The sequence below is a fragment of the Harmonia axyridis genome, chromosome 3 (assembly GCF_914767665.1).
Source record: "Harmonia axyridis chromosome 3, icHarAxyr1.1, whole genome shotgun sequence".
NCBI lineage: Eukaryota > Metazoa > Arthropoda > Insecta > Coleoptera > Coccinellidae > Harmonia > Harmonia axyridis.
In genome coordinates this window covers 31,662,636-31,685,698 of record NC_059503.1, presented here as the reverse complement: position 1 = coordinate 31,685,698, position 23,063 = coordinate 31,662,636, and the positions used below count along the sequence as shown (strand labels likewise).

Genomic DNA, 23,063 nt, shown 5'->3' with positions numbered 1-23,063 from the left:
ACCAGCCTAACATGACCCCAGTAAAAGTTGCATGGTTTTCGAGTTATTACCAAATTACGTTTTTTAGTGAATTTTCACCTTTTTTAACATTGTCAGGGTCAGAATTCTGCTGGAAAGCTCTCGAAGCTTATGTTTTTTGTTGTAATGGAATCTTAAATAGTTATTTAAGATGACATGAGTATGATTCTGTCAAAAAGTTATGTGGATTTCCGTAAATTAATGGATAAATCTTGATTTCAATTGCTAGCAAAACGAGAACTTCGACTTTGGACACCTGCTGTGAAAAAAAAATCCTTGAAACAAAACGAGGAAGTAACATAAAAAAATTGGGCATTTTAGACAGATTTAGAAATGGTACAATACACGAATCTTATGCCCATAAAACTAGGTATTTTCATCATTTTACCGATGCCCTACTTAACTAAGTTGAAACTAGGAACCCCGCTATCAGGTAATTTTGCCGCTTGCTATGACATTACATTTGATACCGGGCTTTGTTATTATTTGTTAAAGTCACAATAGGGAAAAAGATGGATTAGGGGAAGCGAAAAAGGAATATTATTGAAAAAAAAGGTAAATTAATTAAAAACAGACTTAACTTTCGATTATTTATTTATTATTATTATTATTATATTATTATTAGGACCCATACTGTGGCCACCGCGATCCCCGGATTTGAATCCACTGGATTTTTTTTATTGGGGATGTTTAAAGGACAAAGTGTATGCAAAACCAATAAGAAGCGAGGAAGAATTGCGTGAACGCGTATTCGACGCAGCCCGGACCATATCGGAAATTAGTTTAAGAAAATTGAACATTTACTGTAAGTTAGATTTAAGAATTAAATAGATAATCGAAAGTTAAGTCTGTTTTTAATTAATTTACCTTTTTTTTCAATAGTATTTCTTTTTCGCTTCCCCTAATCCATCTTTTTCCCTATTGTGACTTTAACAAATAATAACAAAGCCCGGTATCAAATGTAATGTCATAGCAAGCGGCAAAATTACCTGATAGCGGGGTTCCTAGTTTCAACTTAGTTAAGTAGGGCATCGGTAAAATGATGAAAATACCTAGTTTTATGGGCATAAGATTCGTGTATTGTACCATTTCTAAATCTGTCTAAAATGCCCAATTTTTTGATGTTACTTGCTCGTTTTGTTTCAAGGATTTTTTTTTTACAGCAGGTGTCCAAAGTCGAAGTTCTCGTTTTGCTAGCAATTGAAATCAAGATTTATCCATTAATTTACGGAAATCCACATAACTTTTCGACAGAATCATACTCATGTCATCTTAAATAACTATTTAAGATTCCATTACAACAACAAAAATAAGCTTCGAGAGCTTTCCAGCAGAATTCTGACCCTGACAATGTTAAAAAAGGTGAGAATTCACTAAAAAACGTAATTTGGTAATAACTCGAAAACCATGCAACTTTTACTGGGGTCATGTTAGGCTGGTTAGGTCCCTCTTTAGTTGACCTACCTCCGGTGTCACTGTGACGTGCCACTTATGGGACACCCTGTAAATAACAATTTCAAGCTTTTTGCAAATTTTCGTGCTGATCACGTCTTCAGAACCAGAAAATTAAGGGAAATATTTAAATTTATTTAATTTTAATATTCAAATGACGAATGATCCGATCACATAGAAATATTGGATGTATTATATCATATGTATAATAACAAAATTCAAGCAGAATGTCCAAAACAATTTATAATAAATGAATCGTATGATAAGAACCCTATCTAGATAACCTAAGCGGCAGAAACGAAAAGACATTCTCGATTTTTGAAAGATTTTAATCAATATAAATATCAACTCGGTGAAGACTTCGTGGAAAACTAGAAACTTGTTAGCATCATTCTGAGAAATTGTTATTAAACAACTTCTAAATAATGAATTGATTTCTCCTCAATATCTCTAAGTGACAAATCACAAATCTATCGTCCAATAAATATCTACACAATGATTTTCCGTTAATAACAAACCAAAAAATATCCACAAATGCTTCCTACAAATCATTAAGTTCCATGTATATGTCATTGTAAATATTAGCTAATCGATTTGGTCGTACCATAAAATACACTCAAATAAGATGAAATATATACATTAAACAGCCTTGGCATTCATTATCGTAGAAATGATTTGTCAAAGCTAATCAAACTATTAAACAAGAGGCCGTCAGTCAACTTAATATCTACACGTATACTTTACCTTTCCGGTAATTTTTATGATTCAATGGAAGACCTACTCGTTCTCAATAATGAAACTTATTTGAGCAGATATCTACTGATGATAGTTGTCAACATTAGATTGTAAATGGAATAAAAAAATTCACACTTTGATTCATTATTACCAATTGTAACGCCAAATATCAAAACACATATGGAAAAAATTAGGAAAACACTGACTGACTGGAGCTTTTGAGCGTTCAATAATTCATTCGCCAATCACACCACAGGACTCTATATGGATATATGTATTCTCCTAGGGCTCAATAGGCCCATGAATGAACTGATGGCTGATGTCAGTCGATGTTCTGCTTGAATTATCTGTGGCTCTGATGCAGCTATTAACATGAACAATTTTTGAGAGGTTTAGAAGCAAAGGAAATTTATGAACTAATATTGAAAGTGTAAAAAGAATCTTCGCCTTCAATAAATACAGTAAAACAGGGGTTGCTGAATTCGAACGTGGTGGTACAAGCCTTGAAAACGATCCGCGTTAAAGACGGTCAAAAACAGTAAACACGCCAGAAAGCGTAAAAGCAGGATATCGTATTGGAAAATCGGCGAGTGAATTAATATCATATTATTCAATGAGCGGTAATGTAGGTCATAACTCACGCATAAATCACGTTATAACTCGCACCATAACTCACGCACTCGCCTGCGGCTCGTGCTGCAATTCATCAAGTGAGTTATAATCAAAATCATTACCGCAAGTTAAATACTATACTTTATCTACGACTATAACAATTAACACTAAAATACAAGAATATAGAAAGAACTTTAGCGATAAACCCCAAAAGTAACCTATAAACTCCAAAATTATCAAAGTGACATTTCTACCCTCAATAACAATATTGTAATGTTTCCTTTCGGCCAACCGAATAGAAGCACAGAAGTTTAAAAGCACAGAGCCATTTTTTCCGATTTATTATAATGAGTTATAGCAGTGAGTTATTATAACTCACTTTGTTTGTTGATAGATACTATAAATTGCTCAAAAACAGTTGAACAACGAATTTATGTATAATTCAATGGGAGTAGATAAAAAGATTTATTGCGCATTAGGCGGTGTAAGCAATATTTTGACTGAAGTATTGGTTTTAAAAAAGCTGTGTGCAAAATGGAAGAAAAACACATTTGAAAGCGACTTTCTCAGCAACATTTGAGTAGAGCGTTTTCGATGGGATAAAGTCGATTTTGTGCGTCGGTTCACTATGAATGAGACTTGGGTATATTATCATTATCAATCAATCAATCAATCAATGTTATTTTATTTTACCAAATTCAGTACAATAATTTTCAAGAAATACTGTCAATTAAACCATGATTAAACCATGATTTTGTGCGTCGATTCACTATGAATGAGACTTGGGTATATTATCATTATCAATCAATCAATCAATGTTATTTTATTTTACCAAATTCAGTACAATAATTTTCAAGAAATACTGTCAATTAAATCATGATCCTGAATCAAAACAAGAGTCTAATGAGTGATGTTGTTGAGCCTGGTTCTTCGGCTCAAAAACGAGTTCGTGTCCAGAAATCGGCCAAGAAGGTATTCGCATCAGTTTTTTGGGACGTGAAAGGAATTTTGTTTGTGGATTACTTTAAAACTGATAAAACAATGAATTCTGAATATTATATTATATTTTTTGACAAGGTCTAAAATCCATGGATTTGTTCGAATTAATTGAGTATCCACCGTATTCACCAGATCCGGTCACAGATTCAATCTGTTCTCAAATGGAGAGGTAAAAACAGCTTTAGAATCGCATTTTGAACCCTTTCAGATTTTCACTTCAGGGAAAGAATTCATGAATTAGAATCTCCATGGAACAATTGTATGTTCAGATGTTCAGAGACACTGAATAATAATGTGTATTTGTAACCATAAAATTGTGTTTTTCTCATCAAACCGCAACGCTTATAGACTTATTTAAATTTATCTATTCATGACCAAATGGAATCGAATTTGAGGACGGATTCATCATCATTGAGTCGAACCTTGAGACCATTCATAATTCGAAAATAACAGACATTTTCACGAAATGATAGAGCGAACTATTATGTAAAATAATCATTCATGCCGAATTTCAGTAGGATCATACCATTAGAACCCCTCATCTAACTAACCGACATCAATGACGTCATAATGAGTCACATCTGTATAAGAGAACAATAAACACATGGATTAACGAGCTCCTGTCACCAAGTCGGTACTTTTCTCGAAATTCTTTTAATCTATTTCTTCAAAATCCATGGATTAGTTCTTCTGCGGTGTAGCAACCAATTTTTGTAATGAATTTCATACAAACATGGGCGCCTGCAGGGGGGGCAGGGGGGCCATGCCCCCCCCTGAGATTTTGATTGCTTCATTTTTCAGCACAACACCCTCAATATTACTTTCTCAATCCAAAGGGCATGGAAAAAAGGAAAGTAATGGATTCTCAACAATTTTCCGGTTTTCAATGACAATCATGGACGCCTTATCGTTTTTCAATAATTTTCATTTTGCCCCCCCTGAGAAAAATTTCTGCGGGCGCCCATGCATACAAATATTTATTATTAGGAAAAGTGAGCAATAATGCAAAAAAAGAAATTCCACAATTTTGTAATATGTAAGAAACAACCTGACGAAATTGAAGATGTAATGAAAACCAGTTCTGAATACAATTAACATGGGAAGTATTTTTTCAAAAAATTGTTGACCATTGCTATCAATCACTGAAGAAAAATGACATCCTTCTTTGAAAATACAATAGACGATAAGAAATTGCAGTTGAAATGAATGACAAACATAAACCTACTCAACAAACCCAGTCGGAATATAAAGTATTAGAAAATGAGAATTATTGTCGAGTGGAATGATTTATTCAACTACTCAGCCATTATTTCAAGTCAGCAGATGTAAAGTGCGGTGAAAAAACTAAAAAGTTTACATAATGATTTGCTAGGAGTTTATATTTGTTGCTATCTCGCAAAAAATCTCAATTCATATAAAAAATCTCATGAATATCATACTGCGGTTTTTAAACTCGTTGTTTGTTCCGAATTAGGTAGGACTAAAATTTTAAGAAATCCATCCCACCGAAAATTTAATAGTTATTTATAAAACAAGTGCAGAAGGCATTGATATTCTTCCACGAGTTCAAAATTCAAGTGGTAGAATGAGCCTTCTGTACGAGTATTATACATTATTTTCTCTAATTCATTGCATTTCAATTGAAATTAATGAAATATTTCCATAAATATCATTTAGTGATTTTTGCATTGAAAAATGATGGTTGGCAGAACTGATTCCTTTAAGGCAAATTGATGAATTGACAGATAAAGCCGTGGCGGAAAGTTCGGAGTACCAACATATAATAATAAAATATAACCATGAAAACTGTGCGTTTCTGATATATTCTCGCACGATTTTGTTCTACAAGATGTGGAAGAATGAATGGAATAACCACAGAATTAGAGAAAGAAACGATTGCATGGTTGTGAGGAGAATCTAAGTATGCTTTGTAGTTTTCGAAAAATAATATCATTCAAAGTTGATACCCTGATTTTTTATATCCTTCTAACTTTTGAAGAAATCTCTGGAAGGCGTAGAGCAATTGGGTGGATTTTCATTTAAACTGAAAATTTCTGGGAAGGTACTAAATGTTGACTCTTTACAATAATCCTTATTTTGGAAATACTTATTATTCGAAAGACATATTTTACTTATGAAGCAGAGTAACAGCTTTTGGTAATTCAAGAACATATAACATTTTAACATAATGCTCCAAATTCTTGTCTTTTTGCCGTGGTCTTGTCAGTTTCTACCTCACTACCTGACATTTCTCATACTATTGAGGTAAAGAGGTTTCTACGTTGTAGATTGTAAATTGTAAATCGACATTAGAAATTATATTACCCATATTATTATTATTATAGTATATTACAGTAACTACTTTTGATATAACTTTACACATTTATTTGACTAAAAATTCAATTTCAATACTGACGGAATTTATTATATCACCAAAAAAAAATTAATTCAAGGAAATATCATGATAAATCATAAATCATCAGATTTCATAATAATTTAACATATTGAATAATGATCCAAATTTCTATACTCTTGAATCAGGTGAGCTCTCATTACGATAAATGTAGGTATAAGCTCTCAACAAGCAATGAACTTGAAAAAACAAAGCTACGAGACAATACGCCTTGAATGTATTTTCAGTATCTTAGGCGGATTCATTAAAATTTGAAACTTTCTCTTCAGAACTCAGCCATGAATTATTTATTCGGAGTCACCGAAGTTCAATATATTGATGACTAAGTGGATTTACCGATGTGTTGCTTCGTTCGTCGACTGAGCCAAAAAATATTTTTCGCTCAATGGAAAAACTCCATACTAATCTGTAATAAAAGTGTCAATGAAATATATTGTTCTCAAAGTCATAATAACATTTATACATTAAAAATATCATGTAAATTTCCAGTTATAAATTATTTCTTTTTTGAAATTAATGTCGAAATGATATTGGAAAATGACATCAAGAGGACTTGAGGTGTCCTTCATTCATGCACTATTAAGGACTATAAAAATAGATATACAATAGTATTATGGAACAATATTATTGCAATTTTGAATTATTTTTTTTATTTCAACAAATTGATTCAATAACAATATAGTTATTTTCAAATTGAATTCATTAAGATTTGAACTCTTTCTCAGTTGGATTCATATAAGAAATGAACAAAAATTCAATGTTTTCAAATAACAAAGAACTTAACTAACCTTATTATGTTTTTCATAACTATCAAGTGAACTAAACAAATAAATTAAAATCACTCATCTTAATATTATCAACGTCTTTTCAATCCAGCGTCAGTTCTGTATTCTATCCTATATGTCTTTATTCAAATTCCAAATGATACACTCTCCTGACTCTCCATGATTTCTCCTTTCTCGATGAAATTATATTTTTCTTTCACTGTATAACATTCAATTACATATTTGGTTCTATTAACTTCCAATAATATAGTAGGTATTATATTGATTTTCTAATTACTTCTTTCAGAGAAACGTCTCAATATCTCAAAATTCCACAATTAGGTACTCTTCTTATCTTTCAAAGTCCTTTCATCATATTTCCGAAACCCTAAAATCTACATTTTCTTTTATCTAAATTTTTCAACTACAACATATATGAAACAAGCTCAAATTAACTTTACCTGGTTTGAGATTGAATATTTCGATTATGAAAAATTTGCTTGAAAATTCATAACAATAGGTACATATACAAGGTGTTCCTAAATTAGAGGTACAAACTAAAATGATAGATTCCTTTCAAGAAAAAAAATCCTATATACATGGGCCCGAAAACGCTTAGTTTTCGAGATACAGGTTGATGTTGGTTTTGTTTTTTTTTTCAAGTTTTTTTCTTATAGCAACTTGTCTTTACAAGTTATTCAACTCAATCGCATAAATATTCCAATTTGAAGATTTCATCATATGGTATTCTTATTTTGAATGCATATCTACAGGGTGATATTTTTTCTGGAACAGTACCCGCTTCTTTCCTGCAGAACATTGGTGGACCACTGGTAGTTTAGAAAACTGCTGAAAGAAACTACTGTCCAGTGACCGGTACTATACTTTTTGGTTTCTTGTAGTTTTGTCATATCTGCTACCGATTTTTGGAAATAAATTTCAAACAATTCTCTAGTAATCCTCAGGAAAATTCAAATTGTTATAAAATTCAATTACCCTATATTTCGAAAACATAAGCGTTTGCGGATCCACATTCATGGGACTTTTGTTTCTGAAATTTTTCAAAGAATTTCTCATTTTTCTTCTACCCCAATTCAGGAACACCCTGTGTAACTTAGATTGATGAGTTTAACCGCCATGTAAAATGTCAAAATTTTTCGGAAAAAATTCAGAATTTTTAATTGTACTTTAACGAATCAAACGGTTTCTAACATACATGGTTTACTTTGTTGCATTTATTCAACGAAGGCGGTATTTTTATTCGTTACTTGCAATGATACGGAAATAAAGTGAATTGCGCCTTAAAATTGAAGAAGGATGGTCCCTTCCGAAGTCTACGGTTTTATCTTAAAGTTTTTCAAGAGTGAATGGACAAACTGGTATTTCTTGACAGTCTATTTTTTGCTGAAATATCTCTTGGACTAAATTGAGCGCAGTTAATGACTTGGGTACATTTTTACGTAGGAATAAAAAAAGCCATATTCCCTCATTCTGTTTTTCTTCATTCCATTGAGGATAGAAAGAAATCATTGTGTTGAATTCGCTTGATGTATTCAGAGAAATAGATAAAAATATATTGGGAGAAATCTGCATCGATGATGAAATGTTCCTACGCAATTTTTTCATTGTGTAGGTATTCATCTTATACCAATGCCAGTGCATCAAGGATAATGGCGAAAATGATGAACACCTCCCAAAAAAGGGGATTCGTCATACCAAATATTAGAATCAAAGGTGAAATATTGCCAGCAGCTTTATTATTCGCCGAGAATTGATAGGTTTGATGAAGCTGATGCGGTTTCGATAATTTCACAACAACAAATTATCTCGTTATAGAGATATTGTTATTATAATAATAGCAAAGTGTGTCGACTTCGAAGAAAATCAATCTTGGCCAAACTGGGTATTTCGTCATTATTTTCCTTCAAAAAAAGTGTCGACATTCGCGGAATTCATTTGATGGTGAAAAAGTCATTCTAATTGATTATCTCCAACTATAAATTCTTTGAAACTCTAAGAATATTGTAGACGTATAAAATGAAAAATAAAAGCGCAAGGATCGTCTTATATTTTGAATGACTCTAAATACAAATTCCAAGTCATTCAAAAATTGATTCTTTGCGACCCAATTTTATGCCAAAGTAAACTGTTCCGAATTTATAATCGGAAGTTGAAAATATTTGAATCTACTACAACTACAATTTTCGAGAATCATTCCACTATTTCAATTTTTTTTCATTTTCAAGATCTTATTCGAAAACTGGGAGAATTGCGCAATCAATTTTTTTACCAGATTTAATACAACTAGCTCTTTTAGTTTCCCAGAAGATCTGTGGACAATAAATGCATTTGATTTCATTATTTTCCGAAATGAAATTTTGGAATAGTTGGAAGATAACATAATTAACACTCAAACTACGAAGGAATGAATTAAAAAAATGAATCCTCCGAAAACACGAAACAAAGTATCTATTTCTATCTATATTTTTCTTTTTTTTTGGTAAGCAGGATATTTTTTATGGAGGACCTTGTGAAAAACTGAAGAGTGTGGGTCTCCGTGCTTGAAGAGAAAGAGTCCCAGGTTCGAGTTAACGAAAGTCGACTAAATTATTTAAGGTTTCTATTTAATCATAAATAAAAATAAAACAATGGTATAAAAAATAACCATGCATAACTCAAAATTATTTTACGTTTTTTACCTTACACACAAAAATTATCTCTATATCTCCATGGAGTCGAAAAGTGAGGGACTCTTTGAAGTCGTCCAAGTCGAGCTATACGTAACTCGAAGAGAAATCTTGGTCCCGTGGTGATTCAACTTAACGAGAGTCTACTGTATTTCGAAAGTTAGTTTTTAGTGTTAATACGAAAAGTAGATGTCAACTTGAATCGTTTAATAGCCCCTGAGCATTTTGAGTAGACCTCACGGATCATAGACTCCTATATTACAATCTGAAATAGCAAGAAATGGGATGCCCGTCACCTTCCTAAGGCTTTTAGACAAGATGCATAGGGTCAATGGGTCTTTTGGGAAGGGATTGAGTAGTACAGAACACCACTCACTGAGATCATGGAAAGAATCGATTTGAAGTACAAGCTTTGGATGCTTGACTCTTAAATTAGAAGATTCCTCGTAGTCGAGGGATTAGAGAGTTTTTTTTTGCTTTCCCAAGAGTTTTGATAGTGATTTCCAGCAACGATTATAGGTTCACCTCGTCATGGAGTTAGATATTAAGGTTGTAGACTACTTTGCGCTGAAACTGCAATTCCGCTAGATGGAGCTACCCGAAAATTTTTGGTAGATTTGTACCTGACACACCCATTCAATTTGAAGAACCGCCTGTTTGGTATTTATTGCCCCTAATAAAATCTCAACTCTCGATGAAGCCCAGCAAAGAGTAAATTTGTGTTTCTGTAAACTTTAGAAATTCAGTTCAGTTTAGATACAGTGGCGTATCCTAGGGGGGGATAAGGGGGATATATACCCCCAGGAGGAATATCCATTATATGTAACAACCTTATATATCACAATCTTATTATGAGTAAGCAAAATTCTCTCGAAAACTTCTTCAAAAGAAGGAAAATTTGATTTTTTTTTCCTTTATCCCCCCTCCAAGGCTTATGTCTGGGTACGCCACTGTTTAGGTATATAATACTAAATAAGAAAATCGCTGAAAATATTGTGAAGTTAGAAATGACAATGAACCACTGTCATGGACTTATTTTGAGTATGGATAATAGAAATAGCAATTTATTCGAATTGAGAAAAAATATATGATCATCTCTGGTTGTATGATTTCACAGAGAAAATCAGAAAAATTTGGATATTGAGATTTCTAGAATGTAAAATTCGAAAAGCTTTTGAGTTCTCGCTTTATGCGCCTTTGGAGGCCACAACACTGTGTATAGGAATATAAGATATTCATCTCGAGCCATAAAATACAGTCCAAGATTCTATTGGCGTTCATGTTGCGAAAAGGCGTAAACCTTTGGGAGGCGTTCCAAAAAGCATAATTCTATTTGAAAAACATCTACAATTAGAGCAAATCAAGCAATTTTAAAAAAATGCTTGCACCAATTCAAAACTCATAATATCACTGAACATTTGTCGATGAGTTACTTGAAATGAGAAGTCTCTCTAAAGCTGAATAGTCATTTAAAGAAAGTGTTTAATTTCAAAGTTCAATTTTCGGAATACTATCGAGTTTTTTTTGAAAATCGAGACGAGATCTTCAAGTTCACTATCACGTCATTGTTCACTCAAAAAATGAAATGAATCCGACCTGTACTTTGGAATTGGAATGCACTGAAATTAGCACTGAAATAGCAGTGGTATGAACAAGGTATTGAACACCCTTAAGAACAAACCAGGGTGCGTTGAAGGCGATCCTGAGAAACTAATTTTTGACGATTTGTAACTTATGGAAACAACATGGAATTTTTTAATTTTTGAAGTTATCTGAAGGTTATTTGACTTGTTTCATTTTTGTAACATGAAGTTGTTTTCAATTATTGAAATAAATGTATCTATCTCTTCTATCTATCTATCTATCACCATGAAGCATAAGATAAGTTACTGTGGATCGAACAATTCGGTTAGCAGCGTTTTACCCCTTCGGCCGAAGTAGTCCAGGTGCTGGTTGAAAGTTAGTTTCTTATTCAGGATAATTCCCAAGTATTTTACTTGAGCTTCTCAGGGGATATGACGTCCGTACAATTGGGAATGACCGAATGGCTTGACCATCACAGCAGTTGCAACATTTTTCCTCGCGACTTACATCGTCTTGAAGGTATTCGATTACCAATCGAGGAGCTTTTGACCTAGCCATGAAAGCAGTGTCCTCTGCATATATGGCTAGAGAAGTTTGATCGGATTCATGGATGTCGGCTGTGTATGCTGTGTTCAATATTGAAAATATTGAATTTTGAAATCCGTCAGCAATCTCCAATTCTTCAATGTTTTCAGCGCCTGAAATTTGGTGTTGCTTTTCCCCATTAATACTGCTGACTTAGATATTTAAATTAATCATTGAGATATATTGAACAATTTGTCTATCTCAGAAGATGTTATTGAATTAAGAAAAAACCATTACTGCAAACTATGAATCACTCTTAATCGATTTGTAATTATGAACTTCTTAATAACAATTCAATTCGCCTGGAAATACTCCACCTTAATGGGAAATTTTTCTCTGCGATTGGCAGCGCAAATATTGATTATGCAGACAAATATAATTAAACGAAATATTACTTTTCCTGCCTAGGCAGCAAATTCCTAGTCTCGCTATGCTCGGCTATGAACTATCAGCCACAGCGGTCAATCCCTACTACTTTGGTACCTAGTAAAACAAATAACTATTTTTGATGATCATTGCTCTACTATATCATCAAATCATTGAAACAATTAATTATTAATTACCTGTGGATATATGAATCCGATAAATCATAATTCATCGATAAATCAGTAAATGAATCAAAAACTTGATCATTTTTAGAAATGTCACATTTAACACTTCTTGAATGTCAATGGCTGACCTTTCAAAGTGGAAAATTGAATGAAGACGGTTGTAAATTTTGTAGATATTCATTGCATGTTACCTTTGAGATACCTTGGTGGTTATACTCATACCTGTAAAGCTGTCAGTCAAGATTTATGCCTACTTGATTTTGAGAGTTCACTAGGGTTTCAGATGGCGCATACATCGTTTATATTTCTAGTTACTTTCAAGTATAGGAATATAATATTTTGTATGCCCGTGTCAATCCTCTATACTATGAATGACTGATATCCGTCATTAAATTCCAATAATCTCATTATAAATTCTATTTGAACTGAATCGTAATTTTTTGTGAAAGTTTGCAGTTTTCCAAATCATTATCAAATCAGATACCATGAATTCGAACAATTATGATGAGCGGCACCTCACTGAACTCTGGTAAGTTCTAGCCAAAGCAACAAGTGGACAATTTCAAAATGTCTGAAACGAAATCTAATCAGTGAACACACCAAAGTTTCTAGGCATCTTTGTCACCTTGTGAATAAAGCAAAGAAATAATTCAGTGAGAAAATTATTCTTCCTTCCGAAAAAAGAGTTCATAGACAATTAAAAATTAATGACTTTCCCGCCTAGCAACTTCAAATCCAACACTTCTTCTGTCAATTACTACATGTCAATAAACTGTGAAATTCAATACCAAAAATGACCAAGGTAGATCTAGCGGCCAAAAATATCAAGATGCGAGTGTATTCTAGGATACCAGCAGTGTTATTCACATCGATTATCTTAAAAAGGTAGAAATATCACCGGTTATTCATAACTCTTGGACAATAATGATAGAAACATTAAACAACGGTATTATTTTAGAAAAAATGTGCTCTTTAACTGGTAGTATGTCCACGTATCTATGTATCAAGTTATCCTGACTCTACTAGTTCACTGAGAAATCTCTGAGAGCTTGTGCTAGTTAAGGGTACCAGTTGTGTTTTGTGTAGAATTTGTTATTGTATCTCATCTCCAATGCAGGCAAACTTTCTTGATTTAGCACCCTTCGAATATTTCCTGAAATCTTAAAGAAATGGCTCGAAGATTTGGGTCAAATGGAACAAAAGCGTATTTTGAAAATTTATTTCTTGAAAAGGAAAAAATTTGAACTGAATTTATCGAGCTGAAGGTTGATTATGTATAGAAAAAATATGCTTTTTATAGAAACAAAATTGTTTGAAAAAGTTGTCACTAATTATTAAACGGCTCTCATTCTGTGAACTAGTACTACTATTTATTGTCGATTAGGTATCTACTATTATTCCATTTACAAAAAACCAACTAACCTATAATAAATTAATTTTGGCATATCTGGTCTTGTTTCAGCTCTAACAGTCATGGATATCCAGGATGCTATTAAAAAAGACAGGAAATCTACCCCTATTCAGTCTTTCTACGAGAATGCCAATATATTCATCACAGGTGGCACTGGTTTCTTGGGACGTTTGTTAATAGAAAAGCTATTGAGATCTTGCCCGGACATAACAACCATCTATATGTTGGTGAGAAATAAGAAGGGAAAAAATTTGGAAACTAGAGTCGACGAACTGTTCGAAGATATAATCTTTGATGAGTTGAAGAAAGCCAATCCGAAGTTCAGACACAAGGTGGTGCCCATAGAAGGAGACTGTTGCCTTCCGGAGCTTGGTATCAGCGAGCAAGATCAGCAGACTCTCATACAAAAGGTGAGTGTTCGTTTGGAATACAGTGGAAGATATTGTGATGAGACTATACAGGGTGGCCATTTGAAAACGAAACAGACGAGATTACAGACGAAATAAAGTTTTTCGATAGAAATGCTCGGACAGGTCGATTTCTGTTTCGAGGGGGACAACTTAAGATGTAGGTTACGGACGCATAGCGCTTCAACCCAAAATTTGGGGGTGAGGGTTGTAGTACCCTCACCCCCAAATTTTGAATAGGGAAGATGGGGTGAGTGATACCTCATTTGAAAGGTATTTTTATACTGATTTCAGCACAGTAATTGTTTTTTCATTTTATGCATTAGTTCTCGAAATATTCTTAACTAAGTATTTGAAAATGAAGTAGTGTTTTCATGGCACTTGTAGTGTTTTGTGAAAAATCGACATTTTGAGCTTCAAAACCTTCCTTCCTAACTAACTAACGCATGAATATTTCGAGAACTAATGCATAAAATGAAAAAGCAATTACTGTGCTGAAATCAGTATAAAAATACCTTTAAATTGAGGTATCACTCACCCCATCTTCCCTATTCAAAAATTGGGGGTGGGGTTTGTAGCAGCAAGGGTTGAAGCGCTATGCGTCCGTTACCTACATCTTAAGTTGTCCCCCTCGAAACAGAAATCGACCTGTCCGAGCATTTCTATCGAAAAACTTTATTTCGTCTGTAATCTCGTCTGTTTCGTTTTCAAATGGCCACCCTGTATAATGCACTGTCTGGGTATATGAAAGAAATAAACAATTTTAACGTTTTTCGGCGTGAGATCCACCGGCTTTTGTTGTAGCAGGAACCTTAGTAAACAAATATCAGAAGCATAGAGTTCGGTCGTGTCGGGTCCCTCTGGTATTCGTCGAGCATCTGGTCCTCTTCCACGGAATCCCGCCGATCCTTAACCTGTCATTGGCCTCCTTGGAATTTTTTCACCGTCCTTGCAGTCCTACCTAAAAAAAACAGCTTTCTGGATCATATTACATATATGTACTCACTAAGTCCTAGTTGCTTGATATATCTCTTGAGATTTTTGGGTACTATTCCAGTTGTTGAAATGATAATGGGAATAGTTTTCATCGATATCATTCCCAACTGGCGCTTTGTCTGAAATTCAAGTACCATATATTTTGAAATTTTTTTCATCCCCCTTTTGATGCACATTGTTGTTATTTTGTATTGCTACGGTGATGAGTATTGATGTCTTTTGATGTTTATGGACTAGTAATATATCTGGCCTGTTGTGAGTGACTTTTTAACAGTCAAAACCGTATGATCCCAGTATACTTTATAGCGTTCGTTTTCCAAGATTATCTCCGGTCGATACTTGTAGTATAGCACTTCTTTTCAAAATTTATCAGTTATAACATGGTTGCCAATTCGTGGTGTAGTATCTTCCCTACTTGTCTCTTTTATATTCAATCCTGCATCCATATCGGCTTCGATCATCAGTAATATTTCGATACTTTATTATATCATTGCAGTAATTTCTCGTTAAGATCACTTTATCTTGAATGGCTAAAAGAAAACCTTCTGTTTCTGGATACATCGTACCTGATGTGAGCTAATAGATCGATGCTTCAATGTCGACATGATCCTTGTTCACTTCGTTGAATTGTCGTCTATGTAGGAGCTTCTCACTCCATCAGACCCCTGCATCCTTTTTTCTCGGCAGTGTTGTCTATTCTGTGTATTGGTGCTTGTGTGCTTTATCATCAGCGTTCTCATTTTGCGTTGCAAGTTGTTTTGTTTCGACCAATGGAACTATACCGTATGAGTATGTCACATGTATTAATGGCTCTCGTCATGTTCTTGGTGTTGGGGTTTGTTTTCAAATTTTTTTTGTTCTCCTAATGAACTCAGTAGTCAAGTCTTGCTTCATTCTTTGGTGGTTGATTCGTTGGTTTCGTTTCATTTCAAGGTATTTGTGAAGATTATCCAATTTCATTGCTTCTATTTCCTGTTCAAAAGTAATCGGTTCATCTTGAATTCTTGATTGAACCAACTGTTCCTTCGGTGCTTGGTGCGTTCTTGGAACATCTTTTCTGCTGTGTAGTCGCATGTTATTGCTCTGTATTTTGATGGATGTTTTAAAAAATTTTCGGTATGAGGTAAGTGATACCTATGTCAAAAACGTTGGCATTTTCCTTGGATTGTGTATTACGCTAATTATGGATTCTACTAGTCTGCCGTGCAGATACCAAAACATCTTCCACCAAAAGTTGTGAATCCCATCTGGGCCTGGGGATTTCCAGTGCCCTTCAATATTTCCTGCAATTCTTCAGACGTTACTACACTATGCGGCATTTTTTCTTTGGTCTCACATGATTTCTCCTCTCGTCTTATCCAACTTGCTTGGAAGCTACAAGGGGTCGATGTTGGCAGTTTATCGGTCTGAAAACTCTATATCTTCGGTAGTTAGAGGACCCTCTGATTTTGCTGACGTTTGTTCATTCAGCATTCTAAAAAATTTCTTTTCGGAGTTTTCAAAGATCATATTGTCATGTTTTCGGTTATAGCTCTCGTTGTATCTTCCCAGTATACCATCAATTTTTGTTTGGGTGTATTTTTTGAGCACTTTCATTGTTGGGACAATAGTTTGCATGTAGCCTATGGCGATCCATGATTACATCCACTATTTTTTCAAGTTTTATAAGTTCTAATGATAACTTCAAATTTTTCAGGTCAACATAGTGTTCCATGCTGCTGCAACAGTACGATTCGACGAAAAGATAGGTACTGCAGTATCGATAAACGTAAAAGCTCCTCTTTATCTGGTGAAGTTGGCCAAGCAAATACATAACCTGAAATGTTTCATGCATATATCTACTGCCTATAGTAATTGCGTTCGAAACTTAATTGAAGAAAAAATCTACCCACCTCCAATGGATACTGAAGAATTAATTCGAATTACCGAAAACATATCAGAGAAAACCTTAAACAGCATGACAGAAAAGTGAGTACTACTATTAAACAAAAAATTCGGAGTTACTAATAGCGATATACATACATACATACATTTCAGCTCTTAAGAGTTGTCGAGTAATCCATTAATTTAATTTAAATTATATTATTAATATAAATTATGAAGTCACAGGTAGTGTTAAAATAAAGCTTCACCCAGGAGTTCGTTCACTTCGTCGAAAAACTAAAACATAAAATTGAAGCCAAACGACATACTTTTCAGATTCAGATTGCATGAAAAATTCATTCTAAAATTTTGAGATTGAACTGAAGGTCGAAGTAAATACTAAAGATAATAAAAATGAATAATTTCAAATATTTAATTTTCTTTCAAATGATATCTGGGATATCTAATGTATTCTCAATATTGAATTCAAAATCATAATAAATATTCAACAGAGTGAGCCTAATCAATATCTCACTTCCCATTGTACTTTTTACAATGCACATCATATTCAGAAAGTACTGATATTGCACTAATTTTTGAATCGAGAATTCTCGATAATTCCTTCTTCCACATTTTGAATTCACATTCAAGGGTTATTTCGTTGGCTGTTTCTAGATCCATTCCATATAATTTTTTCAAATCAAGAGTCATTACTCCAATCAATAAAACACATGAATGATGATTACACAGATTGATATTTGAGAAATCTTTTACTCAATTGGAAATTTTGAAGCCAGATGTTTTTATTGTTTGTATCAGTATCATGTTATTCAACTTCTGAACTACTACCTGGTGGCAGTAAAATTCAAATTTTTAGGTTGTCTTTGAGAAGCAACCCCCAAGAAATTCTTTCTGTATCTTAGAGGCATAATGTTCTTTCCATTGACAAACTTTTTCTGTATTGTTGGTATTTTGAGTTAGGAGGTGTGGGTTCGCTGAAGCCTCAAAGCCTCACCTTAGCTGCGCTAATGGAAGTGAATATGGCTCCTTAAATCTTATTTCGTTGTAAACTTTTGCAGCTTCGTTGATTAACTTATATTACACTCTACCAAATTATCGGAACATCTGCCATTCCATGAAATAAATTATGATATTTTTTAATGATTCTCGATGTTTTTTCATAGGATTCTTGGTAAATGGCCAAACACATATGCTTTCACTAAGGCAGTAGCTGAAAACATCGTATCAGAAAATGGTAAAGGAATGCCGGTTGCTATATTCAGACCATCTATCAGTAAGTATCAATAAGGAAAATATGTATTACATAAATATACTTAGATTTGTCTCAGATGAGAAATTCACAAGACAATCGACGGGTTTCATAAACTTTTATTGACCTATCAACTCGTTGATTGTAGTTTGAAATCTATGGAAGGATCAAAAATTAACTGAAAATTAAGATGTCTAGACATCTTACTGAAAATGAACACAAATAATTTGATCAAGCAAATCACCACGATAAAAGTTTTATGAAACCCACCATAAATGTGTAGTGCCTCAGTAAGAAATTGTGAATTCAATTTTCGATTCAATAAAGAAACCTTCGCCATTGCATATTTTTCACTAATTATAAGAAATTTTCAATGAATAATACATTTTTAAGCTTGATCAGAAAGTTGTCTTATGTGATCACTACTTCTCTTACGGAGGTTATTTTCCTAACAAGTGTATAAAGTGATACTTTTCCGCAAGAAGCTGTCGAGTGCGGAAAAGGCACTTTCCACATGAGTTATTAGGAACAATATTTTTTTACTAGATTAAATGAAACACTTTCACGGAGAGTTTTCGTCTTGATACCGACTGACATTATAAGAAATAATATTTTTGTGCGCTCAGCCGCATAGAGAAACGTTTGAATTTTATGATTGGCGCATAGAGACATGCCAAAAGTTTATGATTGATGCGATTGCGTTCGGAAAAAACACTTGCTATTCACTTTCCGCATGCATATGCGTGCGGAAAGTGAATAGCAGGCTTTTTTCCGCACGAATTTGGAAAAGTACTACTTTCCAAACGTCAATTTGTGTGGAAAGTACCTAACACTTTCGAAACGCTAGTAGAAAAAATTTTTATCGTGGGGAATTGTTCCATCAAATCATTTATATGTACATGTTAAATTTCAGTTCATTTTTGACCCTTTCATAGATTTAAAACCACAATCAACGAGTTGATCGGTCAATCAAAGTTTCATTAAACCCGTCTCAATACTTTTGAATAGAAGAAAGTATATCAATTGATCGCAAAAAACAGATAGATACCTACATTCTTTAATATTCACTTACAGTTGTCTCAACTTACAAAGAACCAATACCCGCCTGGATAAACAATATCTATGGTCCTACGGGAATTTGTGCCGCAGCTGGAACTGGGATTTTGAGGACATTACATTGTGACTCCTCAGTTAATGGTAATATAGTTCCTGTAGATATGTGTGTCAATTCCCTGATATCAATTGCTTGGGAGGTAAGTTTCAATTATTCTTTGATTGTTATTATTACCCATTGAAATTTTATAGGATATTTATATCATTTACCACGTAATTTTTTGTAGGTGGGTACGAATTTCCAGAAGAACAAAGAAGATGCTTTGAAACAAGAAGTGCCTGTCTACCATTACGAGTCAAGTACCGATAGACCCATAACATGGGGTCAATACATGGACTTGAATGCTATTCATGGACAAAAGTATCCCTCAACTAGGGCGATGTGGTTTTACACTTTGACCCTATGGAAATACAAATATATGTACATTGTGTCAAAAATTTTCCTACATCTTCTACCTGCCCTTCTCATCGATTTATTTTTTCTAATCATAGGAAGACAACCAATGTAAGTTACAAGATCGATTTTTGAGTATGACGTATCGAAAAGTGTGAAAAATTCAAAGGCTCGTTAAAATAAACGAATATCTGAATCTATGAAAAATGGTTACCGGTTAATTTCAAAGGTTAATAGTGTTTTCTGTAGACCCTTATGCCCTTAATAAGAAATGCTTATCAAAAGACTCCGGTCAACGATGCTTCCCAAAGTATAGGGTGTTCAAAGTAGACATAGCCATAAACGCTACTAAAGTAATATTATCATAACTTCTGAACCAAGGAATATATTTGAATAGTTTTCTCACAACTTTGCACCAAAAAAAAAATTTTTTTTTCATTGATCAAAGTTACCCATATCAATTTTGAAGCAGACGATACTGGTTGAATCCCTCTTTTGAACATGGATCTTTGTTTGATAGTGTACCATTTAAGAATTCTGTCAATAGATATACTACTTCGCCTTGATATTCCAATGAAATTACCGAAATTATAAAGGAATGACCAAAGTAAAACATTGTAAGTAGAAAACAGCTAAGCAGCTAAACTAAGTAAAGACGATAAATACCCCTAAAAATTAAAAAACCTTAGCGATCAATGAAAAATAGACCTTGTAGTTGCAAAGTAGTGAAACAACTATTCACATATGTTCCATGGTTCAAAAGTTAATATGACATTTGTAGCTTTAAACGCTATGTCTACTTTGAACACCATATAACTTGGGAATCAGCGTCGACAGCGTTTTGTGGTCAGCTTTTCTTATTGAGGCCATAGTAGTCTACAAAAAACAATACTAACCTTTGAAAAACAATACTAACCTTTGAAAAAGAATACTAACATTTGAAATTAAATGGTAACCATTTCTCATACATTCCTTTTTATAGCAAATCGATGTATACCTAGGTATTTTGTTATAAAGCTTTATAACAAAATACCTAGGTATACATCGATTTGCTATAAAAAAACTTATTCATTTTTTCCGAACATAACTAGCTAGTTATGTTCGGAAAAAATGAATAAGTTTTTTTTTCAGATTGTATACTAAATGAAATAAATCAAAGTAATTTTTACAAATATTTTATATTCTACAATAATTGTTTCGCTAACACTGTGATAATTGTCCTAGAAAATTATTTGTGTAAATTACTTCATTTTATTTTATTGGTAATGAATTTCCGCCAAGTAATGACCGAATCCATTTAATATTGTTTTTTAATTACCGATTTTCCAATAATCTAACCAGAACAAACCCTTTTTCTACAAGCGTGCGCTTTCAACTCTTTTTCCACACGTATTTCAAGAGTCAAAGAGTCACTTGCCCACACAATGCAGGAAAACCCCTGCTATTTACAGCATGCATATGCGTGCGGGAAAGAAATAGCAGGGGAGTTTTCAACACGCAAGTATTAAAGAATAAATCAAATTATGTCATGTCTTTATACACCGAACGCCCAATTGACGTCAACGATTAAATAACTGCTTTAACGACATGCAGAATTATGTCATTCATGTGTATGTGAATAATTAATCAATTATTATAATAATTAATTAATTTTGAGTTTCAATTAATTTCAAGCGCTTGTAGAGAAAATGGTGTTCCAAACTCTTGCGGAAAGTGCCTTTTTCACACTCTACTGCTCCACGACAATTTCGTGCTGGAAAGTACCACTTTCCGCACTTGTTAGAAAAATTACTATATTTGAGCTAATGACACTGGCTCACAGTGCATTTTATGATTGGTTGTATTATTATCTGGGTTATTGTATGCAGGCGAAAGACAAATATAAAATGTGAATATTGAGATGAAAATAACAAACTTATATGTATAATATCAAAAAAAGGGTTAGATTAGATAAGATTCTTTGATTCATTCATCAGAACTAATACATCACGTTTTTCAGGATGTTGAAAATCTATAAGAAAATCCATAAATTCTCATCAGTACTCTCATATTTCACAACCAGGAACTTCAAATTTGAATCCAAAAGGGTGCGAAATATGTTGGCCAACATGACTGCCGAAGATAAGCAGATATTTTTCTGTGATCTCAAAGAATTGAACTGGGAGGTTTTCTTCACAATTTATATAAAAGGTTTGCGGGTGTATTTATTACAGGATGATCTCTCAACACTAGATCGAGCTAAAGTTATGTGGAACAGGTCAGTAAAATTCGTTTCCAATAAAACAGTACAGTCTTATATTGAAATGTTCTTTTTTTCTATTCAGGTTCCGTTGGTTGCATAGAATACTCAAACTAGTTAGTACTCTATTCGTCCTCAGGATATCATATTATTTACTTTTCAGTCTGTCTGGTATTATGTTCACATAATTGTTATTTGTTTTTATTATTGTACACTGTGTTTATATTTGATGTATTTTTCTTTAACATATTTATTTTATCCTTTTATATTTCGTTTTATTCTAATACGTCCCCTGAAATTTCCCATCCTTGAATGTTTTTCCAAATTTTTCGATACATAATTACATTTAATTTCACTTCATTTAAATAATAAGAAAAATGCAAAATACGGAAGAATAGGCTAATAATGGAAGGCAAGATCATAAGAAAGAGATCTATCGGTTGGAGGAAGATATCATAGAGGGAATGGAGCAGTATGAGCTCCACTCAACTCTTCAGGGTATCTATGAATAAAATAAAATTGCCGTGATCATTTCCAACCTCCAATAGAAGAAGGAACCCCAAGAAGAAGAAAAAATGTTATGAAGAATGAATTCTAATTCTAATTGTAGTGAAACTACTAAAAATATTTTACCTAAGTAAAAAACTGTAAAAACTTCAAAATAAATGGTTTTTTCCATCAACGTCCACAAAAACAAAAGTTTAGTTGTGAAAGTAGGTTTATTACAATAAAATAATAAATATTGATGTGAAAAACACGCTTATTCGAATTTTGTTTTCATTTAATTTTCTCTCAAAATTATGGATGCACTTATTGACATCCAGGAAATAAAATGGTTCAAAAAGTATTTTTTTAACAATAAAACATTTCACTCAGGTGTACCTACATACTACCTAGATTTATTTCTCTTCGATAACACTTTCAACTGGTATTATTAAAGGTCATTTTTATTTCTAATTCACGTTTGATA

General features: G+C 33.2%; 1 protein-coding gene across 2 annotated transcripts in view; it reads left to right on the top strand.

Annotated features, from left to right (window-relative positions):
• Window positions 1-22,357, top strand: part of LOC123674689 (fatty acyl-CoA reductase wat-like) — a 34,277-nt gene extending 11,920 nt beyond the window's left edge. Inside the window, exons 1-8 of one of the 2 annotated variants that reach the window (XM_045609658.1) lie at window positions 13,263-13,285; window positions 13,863-14,221; window positions 16,911-17,182; window positions 18,262-18,371; window positions 19,422-19,600; window positions 19,688-19,965; window positions 21,854-22,111; window positions 22,179-22,357. In XM_045609658.1, the coding sequence (XP_045465614.1) occupies window positions 13,874-14,221; window positions 16,911-17,182; window positions 18,262-18,371; window positions 19,422-19,600; window positions 19,688-19,965; window positions 21,854-22,111; window positions 22,179-22,281 (1,548 nt within the window). In that variant the 5' untranslated portion in view covers window positions 13,263-13,285; window positions 13,863-13,873 and the 3' untranslated portion in view covers window positions 22,282-22,357. Of the gene's footprint in view, window positions 1-13,262; window positions 13,286-13,862; window positions 14,222-16,910; window positions 17,183-18,261; window positions 18,372-19,421; window positions 19,601-19,687; window positions 19,966-21,853; window positions 22,112-22,178 lie in introns of those variants that run through there. The other variant, XM_045609657.1, reaches the window with a different exon arrangement.
• The last annotated feature ends 706 nt before the right edge of the window (window positions 22,358-23,063 follow it).